At 39.5% G+C, this 8,825-nt stretch overlaps 1 protein-coding gene across 1 annotated transcript; it reads right to left on the bottom strand.

Moving 5' to 3' along the window:
* Positions 1–5,440: 5,440 nt before the first annotated feature.
* Positions 5,441–7,765, bottom strand: LOC140772537 (PAN domain-containing protein At5g03700). Its single transcript, XM_073114652.1, has one exon. It carries the CDS (start codon positions 7,411–7,413, stop codon positions 5,866–5,868), a length of 1,548 nt encoding a protein of 515 aa, XP_072970753.1. The 5' UTR covers positions 7,414–7,765; the 3' UTR covers positions 5,441–5,865.
* Between the last annotated feature and the right edge of the window lie 1,060 nt (positions 7,766–8,825).

The following is an 8,825-nucleotide window of genomic DNA, read 5'->3' as shown; positions in this document are numbered from 1 at the left end:
AGCTCCGTATCTTTGCACAGCTATCCATTCATTGGCTTCTAAAATTAATTAAAGGAAGGATCCTGCTCCCTTTATATATATATATATATATATATATATATATATATATACACACACACAGTTGATTATATTTTTCTTCTTTCCTCTTCTTGCTGCATAAATTAAGGAGAATTGTGAGGTAGACATGATTAGCAGAGATTAATTACTATTAGGGGAGATGGAGTCCAAAGAGATTAAAAACATGCATATGACTTGCTCCTTGATGGCATTCAAAAACCTTGGGAGAATAACAAAAATTAATTTGAGATAGAATCAAAAAAAGGGTAGATGTTAGAAGCGGACAATTCTGAGACTGGATCCTAGAGCTTAGAGATTAGAGGTATAGGTTTTTGAAGCTAGTTGTGCCCGAGTGCCAATCGCTTTTGGTGGTGTTAGCTGTCATTCGAGATATATCTCCAAGTTAGGCACAACTGGGGATGCAAGTTGGAGCATCAAGATTCAAGATTGACTTGTGGCCAAGCAGTTAGGCAAGTTGACAGTTTGGTTTAGTCATTATTTGCCTATCATTATATATTAGCAGACAAAAACCATGCATAATGGAATACATAATAGTAGATTACATCGGGCCTAGCAGCTTGTTCTTATTGTTTAATATTGTTTACTTGATCTATACAATACTAGTGTTTTTTATTTTTATATGGATCTATACAAATCTGATTGGTTCATCAGCCGCCAAACATAACTTAAAATATAACATGACAAAGAGCTGGTACTTCAATTTGGATTCTTACTTGGTTATCCATGATGAAAAGGTAAATACTAACCACTATTACACCAACTTTCCTCTCATAAATTTTAGCCAGAAGAAGAAGAAGAAGAAGAAGAAGAAGAAGAAGAAGAAGAAGAAAATCTCAGCATCTGGCAGTGCCTTGTTTCAATGTGTTGCTATAATTTTATGTTAATCAACCTGATATAGTTTTAACCATCGTCACGAGGTTATTACTTGTTGTTGTGGGCCGTCTGCAAGCATAAATAACAAATAGTTTGCAAACAGTCTCAATAGGCCAGAAGAATGTAGATTCATAGAACACAGCACTACCATAGTTGAACCTAATATATTATATATATATTATATATTTGAACGAACTTAATACTGTTTGAATTCACCAACTAACACCAAATTAATACTTCTAAAATAACAATAAAAGGAGTAAAAAAGAAACAAAGAAAGGGCGTCCCCTGTTTTAGTGGGGTTAAGTTGTTCCCTCTACAGCATTCCATAATTAATTCGTACCATGTTTCCTTTCTGGCTATTGGTCTGGAGTGGAAGCTTCCTCGTGTAAAAATTTGGATTCCGTGCGGTACTGGGGACAACCCACACAATTAATTGGTAGAGAAAGATGCTTCCATTTCAAGCCGATGGTTTGCAATCTCTGTTTCCAATAATGAAGTGTACGTTTTAAGCCTTGAATATTTTGGCTTCTCAAATATATAATTTTGCATTAGTCTTATCATAGCCAGCAACACCACGTTCATCCCTCCTTGTTATATCTTCTTGCATGATTAGCAACCGAGGAGTTGTAGTCGTAGTAGTAGTATTTATTATTAAACCAACGACATCGCATCCACCAAATGCATGTGCAACCCCATCATGTCATCCAATAAAAAATTTAACTAATTGTATATAGGGACTCCTCAAGAACGGTTAGTACTTAATAAATCTAAGCATGGCATAGTGAATTAAGTAGTTGGTTAGCATAAGATATGCGAGATCCATCGACAGACTCATGTGATGCACAACTCTCGTGCCCTTCTCTTCTGAAGCCAAACTCTAACTATATATTTATATATATCTTCATGTTGTGTTTCTACTTGAGGACAATGAACTATATATAATGCATTAACTGCTGAGATAAATCTAGGATTAGTACACAGTTTTAACTTGGAAAACACATTGCTTCTATATGGATGGTTATGGAAGCATTAAAATCTCGGCCAGGGTAGATATCGGGAACGACAAATCCAAGTTGCGTTCCCTCAGGATGCAGCTCCCATGCTATTTATTATCCATTACTCTTATCCTTATCTTTGTTTATTTTTCTTATCTTCCTACCATTTATAACTTCTGCCTCCTTTGCTAAAGAATATAATTTCCAAGTAAAGATATGCAACTTAATGGAAGTGAAGTGAAGCATAAACGTGACACAAACGATATAACTAATCAGAGCACCTTCCGTGCCCAAATCCTTGAGATTTTAAGCAATGTGGTCGACTGCCAGACTTACAAGCAGCTTTACTAGTAAATTCTGGTCCAAGAGACCGAGCAAGACATTTATGCAAGCCAAAAAGACCACAAGAATAAGAAGATAAAACCTCGGAATTCGTCTCTTAAGATCCCAACATCAGCATAGATAATCTGATAAAAAGATAAAAATCCTGATTACAAGCTCTATACAATAGTTTGACACTCCCTGTTCCTTTGCTGAAGTGACCACAAGAGATTTTAAAATCAATCTTTTGAAAGCTAAGGGAAGGCTCCCGTTGATGAGTAACAGGTGCTCAAGGCCGAGCAGAACCAATTGCTGCTTCCAGGCTCCCTAGGCTGGATTTGTGAATGTCAACTTGGACAGAGTCTTTTCTCATCAAAATTCTACTGCATGGTCGGTCCATCACCCTCAAAGCCTCACTCTCCTCCGCAGGGGATCCTCAGCACTCAGAAGCAGCAGAAGCTTTCAAATTTAATCTGCTCAAAATCCAAAGTCCCAACTTGATTAACGTCTACTTTAAGTTAACTTTGAGGTGCTCATCGATTTGTTACGCAACCGTGCTGCTGGGCCTTAGAAGTTGCAGCATACAATTTTTTAAGCAACCTCCTTTTGGATCTGTCGCTCTCTCTGTCCAAGGGAAGGCAACAGCGTAGCTGATCGGTTGGCTCACCTAGGAGAAGAGCAGGGGTTTTCTTCTGTCTGGCTTGACTCGGTCCTCAACTCTATTTTAGAATTATTGTATCAGAAAGCATAGGGTGATGTAAGTTTGTGCACCTTTTTGCGGTAATGCAAGTACCTGTTTACCAAAAAAGAAGAGAGAAACAGGTGCTTTAACAATGTGAATGGTGTGCTCCAATTCTTTCATTGCCTCTGACTTCTGCCTAGCTACCTCGCCCTTCATCTTACCGGAATGCCAGGGGATAGTTATCATACGTAGAGGTCGGCAAGAAGAACTAAAAAATCATAGTGTTTCACCTCTCTCACGAGTGCGTACCTCTCCAACCTCTGTTTATTTTCCTCCCAAATCCTTTAGCAGTTGAACAAGTGCAAAAAATAAAATAGTTTAGTTCGATGACCAGGTAACATGGATAACTGCTGAATGTTGCAGCCAAGTGTCATCTGTGCCATATCCTTCTGGTTCAACTATCTCTACACCTTTGTCCATTTGACCTTTCTTCTCATCCAATTTAATGTCCAGAAGTAAATTAGATTTGGAGAAATTCACTGTGTTAAAGCCATGCAGATTATACTGATAATTTTGAACCAGCATGATGTCTATATCATGAAAGCTGCATCATGGTTGGCTATAATGTGGTCAGAGCATCTCCACAACTCACCGCGCTCCATATATATTAAAATAATAATATAATATATATTATTATATTAATTATTTTAAATTATTTAATAGGTTATCTCAGCGTTATTATTTTTTAATAACAAATATATGATTAAAAAACTCTTATCGAGATCTTTAAAATAAGACTAATATTCATTAGTTTCAAAATTAATTTTAAATTACTAATTTTTTAATTAAACGCATCGAAATTATATTACACAAAATAAACATCGAAATAAGCATAACATGTCATTAACTAAAAATATCAAAATTACATTGCATAAAATAAACAGAAATTAACCAAACATAATAAAAACAATAGATGTTTAATATTTTGGTAAATCATCTCCGTAGCCACCGGTTCCGATTCCGTAGCAACCGGTTCCGATTACGATTTCATTTTTAATATATTTCATGTATGATATATTTCATATCTAATGTATTTTAATATTTAATATTTATATTGAGAATAATTTTGAATAATTATATTTTAGGACACATAATTTATTAGACTCATTTTTATAAATAATAAAAATTTTAAAATTTAAATTAACTTAAAAATAATTTAATATTATACTCATTTTAAAGGTCTCGATAAGATATTTCCAATGATATTATTTTTATTAAAAACCACTTAGTAAAACCAATTATATACTCAGTTTAACTAACTAAATTATTTAATAAATAATATAAATGAAATTAAAATTATTGAATGTAATAATTATTAGGCAATTTTAGTATTTTCAAAAGATTGAAATGATAAATGGAGCCGGACTCCATTTTCATAATGGGGCTTCAAATTTGGAGCTAGCTTTAGACTTGAGCTCAACTGACTCCAAATTTAGAATCCCGTAACCAACAAAGGCCAATAATCTCAGGAGAAGAAACAAAGTTCATTAGAAAAGATGTGAGGTAAGAAAGCTGGAGAATCCCATGCCCCACATATAACAATGCATGCTTGCTAAAGTAAACAGCAATTACAGTAGCAGAAGGAACACCTTAGCGTCATTTCGCATAATTTGAACACCATGCCATGGATAGATGGTGGAAGAGCAAAACCGGCATTTCTCATATCTCATTCTATAGCAACTTAAGAAGTAACAATGCTCTCAATGATTCATATCATGTAAAATTACAAACGGCTAGTGCATTTCATATACTTTCTTGTTAGTTTGTGGTTAGCATCTTCGTTGACTTGGTCGGAGCAGCCTTGGTATGGACTATGGAGGACTCGGAAAGAAAATTTTGATTGTTCTACAAGTGCAAAATGTTCTCATATGAAGTCAACTTATTTACTTTTACCTTTATGCACATAAAAGAAGATTGTCCAAATTTTGGCACAACTTGGTCGAATCCTACAACTAGATCCGTCATTCTTCTTCTCTCTCTCTCTCTTTTTCTTCAATGAGAAATATCTTGTAACACAGTTACCACTTCAACAACATTTTTGTCATATTATAAGCCATAATTTTAACCCCGACCAACATTTTGAAACCAGTCTGTGCCACTTATCCAGAGTGATATAACCATACAAACACATAAAGGCAAAGAAGAGGAGAAATAAATAGATGGCAATAGGGCTATTAAGATGGAATTTTGAAATGTGATCAACCTCAAGGAAAACGAAATTAAAAGTAAAAGGGAAGAAAGAAGAAAAATAATAACAAGCGAAGGAGAAGGCTGCAAAGGAAAAGAGCACAAATCACTTGCCGAAGGAGGGATTAGGCGGCGAGGTTTATCAGATTCAGAGGAGACAGCACTCAACGGCGAAGAGCTTTATTATGCCTTGGTCAGATGAGTAAAATAAAATAAACTAAAATAGAGAGAGGGATGCAGCTGAAAACAAATAAAAATTTGGGTATATTTACGGGGTTGCTAGGAATCCGTTAGCCTTCCCTTAGACTAGATAAGGAACACAGTCCGCTAAAAGAATAAAAAGCCCATTTCTTGAAATTAAACAAGCAAAGAGCCTGTGGGTCCTCTATAGGCCCACAAAAGAGTCAACGAAGCCCATTAGAAAATAAATATTTAAAGAAGAGAGTGTATACAGTATTGACGGGAAGGGGATAGAGTACTGGGGCGGACGAAGCCTAGCAAAGTCCAAAGGCCCCGTGCTTTTTTACTCAAAGCAGCCCAACCCAACCCAGCCCGCACTGTGTTAGACGAAGCAGATCCAATCACCGCGATGGGAACTTTACTGCCTTCGTCTCAAAACAGGAAAGACAAGGTCCCTCTTCTTCTTCTTCTTCCCCTACGGGCTTCTCACTTACTGAAAGAATTAGAGAGCTCGATGGACTTGAAGGAGGCGGAGCTCAGATCCTTGTAAGGTAGCGGTGCGAGCCCTTCGGTCATGGACCCATCAACCCCACTTCGCCTCCTCTTCCTATTCCATACCCTATAGGCACCGTACGCTGCCGCCGAGAAGAAGATGGCGCAGCCGACCACCAAAAGCGCCAGAATTGTTCCCTTCTCCGCCGCCCTTTTATCTCTTCCATTATCGCTTACTCTCCTCACCTTGAAGTACCCCGCCTTCCTCTCGTCCCCTTCGACCAGCATCTCTATCGGGTAATCCATCAGGTAGCAGTACCCAGACCCAGTCGAGTTGCTGTAAACCGCCCCCCAGCAACTGCAGTTTCGCTCGCAGGAAGCCTCGCAATCCTCCAAAGACGCCACCTTTTGGTAGCCCAACAAATCCTTGTTCGCCAAGTCGACGCCTTTGCGCCTCAACACCCAAAACCCATCTTCTGCAACGCCGCATAGGTCGCCGATGTCCGGCGGGAGGCACCCTTCCGTGCCATTCGCGAGGCACGTGCACTGGGGCTCCCCTGTTCCGCAGAGTTCATAGGCTCCACATGTAGTTGGGAGGTCGCAGGACTCGGAGATGGCCTTGTATTCGAGCACCCAGCTCGAATCATTCCAGTAGTATGCCCGGAGATTGCCGTCAGACTCCAGGGTGAGCCGCCGGAATCTGGAAATCTTTCTATTGAAGGTGTCGAAGGAGAGCACGTCGGCGGGGGCTCCGTCGCTCTGGTACATGCCGAGGAATCCGGCCGACTCGACCCTCGCGTAGATCGGGCCGTCTCCTGGAACAATCTCGGCCTTGGCCTCCAGCGCCGTGTGCTTCCAGTAAATGGACGTCGTCGTCATCTTCCCGTTGTTAAATACCATGTAAAGGGCGAGATAGTTCTCGCCCAAACGCATAGAAAACTGCTGATTTGAGGAGAACAGGGAGGCCATGGAGGTGAAGTTCTGATCTTGGACGATGGTATCGGATGGAAAGTCGAAGCTTTGCCAAAGAACCGTGTTGGGTGTGTCGAGTTTTTGGATTTGGAGGTTAGAGGAGTTGAGGAGGACGAGGCGGCCGCCGCCGTCGGATTTGCTCGACCAGAACACCCCTGTTTTGGGGTCAGAGAGGACCAAGCTGCCATTAAAGGAGAGGGATGTGGACTTCGACCAAAGAGCCGGCTTAGCAGGGACGGCGCGCCACAGTGGGAGAGAGGAGGGGAGGTGGAGGACGGCAAGGTCGAGAAGGGTGGAGTTGACTCGGAGGAATCCGAGAGAGAAGACTCCGGTGGGATCGGAGAGCAGAGGCTGGAACTGGGCATAACCTGGATCGTTAGTCACCGAGAAGCCTCTTTGGATCACTTGGGCTGTTGCGGACTCGGCTTTTGATCCATGCCATGCTAGTACAGATGCGATGTAGAACACTAGGAAGAGAAAAGGTGGACGCTTATTCTCCTCTTCCATGGTTGAAGTAATTCTTCCACTCTTTGACTTTCGATCACTAGTAGCAGCAGATAAGAATGGCATGGGAGGGCAAGCAAGCAAGTGAAGCTTGCTTTATTTTTTATGGACAGGAGAAGTAGGTCTTGAAGATGGTGTGGTCATAATCTCATAGAGAAAGCAGTAGAGCACCCATTGGATTTTAGAATATTTTGAGCTTGGTGATGCATGACGCAGCGCGGCTGCTCTATCTGCAATCTGCGTTGTTTATAGTAGTTTAATGTGGTCCACTATCTGATGGGACGAAGAAAAAGATTAAACCACCCACTGGTTATTCAAATTTGACTAAAATTGTCGAGCTAGTGGATGGTGATCTGCGAACAGACCAAACCCAATTGGAAGATATCTTTTCAAGGAAGCCGTCTATTGGGTTTTTACCCAAACTACTTGTTCTCTCTCTGTTTTTATATTTTTGCTCTCCCTCGGAGAGTTGGAGTTCTTTTTTGATAAGCTTAAAAGGAAAGGAAACAATGATATTAAAGAAGATAGGCGAAGTGAAAGGTAGCACGCCAAAACAAGCCAAACAGACGCCTACTACAACTTTGATTACGATACGTGCCTGGGACAGAGCTCGATCTTTTAGCTCATTATGATCTACTGTCTTATATAATGCAATAAAAACTTATAGCAAGATCTTCAGATCTTATGACAAAAAGAAAACATTGATCCTGATTAAATAATGACAAGTGGAACGTGTAACCATTTATTAATCAGAGATTTCCCTGAGTAATCAACATTCTGGATCGTTGCCAACCGACGTTCATATGCAAAACAGTACTGAGTCGTAATATATACTAAAATATATTAACAGAACAAGACAAAAGGACAGAACAAAAGGCACTTGCATAATATGCAATTCATATAGCAGTGAGTAGATTTATTCGGTGCATTTTCCTATTTATCAATTTGCCGGGAGTATTCTGAGCAAATCGGGAGATGTATTACTGATCAGCAAAAACAAAGGAAAATTAAGATCTATGAATAAAACTTTGACTCGGTACTAGCTAGAAAAAAAAAAACTATACAGTTGTTAGCACAAAGCCATCAGCTTACTTGTCATCATATTAATAAAGCAAGAACACTGCAACTCTGGCCTATCGCAATGGATGAGAGCGTTTGATTGGTATGCTGGGCAACGAAGTCAGCACGGTTGAACGAATGAGAGCACTGCCAACTTTGACCTTTTTATTCTATCTTTACTATTATTTTTGTTTGTTAGGGTAAGTTAACCATAATTATAGTTTGACATGTACAGGGAATCATCTTTATGAGTGAAAGTTATTCGTCGTAGAAACATTCAACAGCTAAAAGTTTGAAGCTTCCAAAATCACGTGGTAAGTTGACTATGGGATTTGGATCTCTCGATCGCATTCTTACCTCGCATTAATCCTTTTTAGAAAGAATATTAAATCCCTCTGTCCTCATCTCCCAACTACTCA

Source organism: Typha angustifolia, chromosome 12 (genome assembly GCF_048772165.1).
Source record: "Typha angustifolia cultivar Huaian chromosome 12, ASM4877216v1, whole genome shotgun sequence".
NCBI lineage: Eukaryota > Viridiplantae > Streptophyta > Magnoliopsida > Poales > Typhaceae > Typha > Typha angustifolia.
Note: the sequence above shows the minus strand (reverse complement) of the source record. Positions and strands in the feature narration are given on the sequence as shown.

What these genes read in the sequence shown, in the direction of transcription:
- LOC140772537 (XM_073114652.1), bottom strand. Translation starts at nt 7,413, where the DNA reads ATGCCATTCTTATCTGCTGCTACTAGTGATCGAAAGTCAAAGAGTGGA.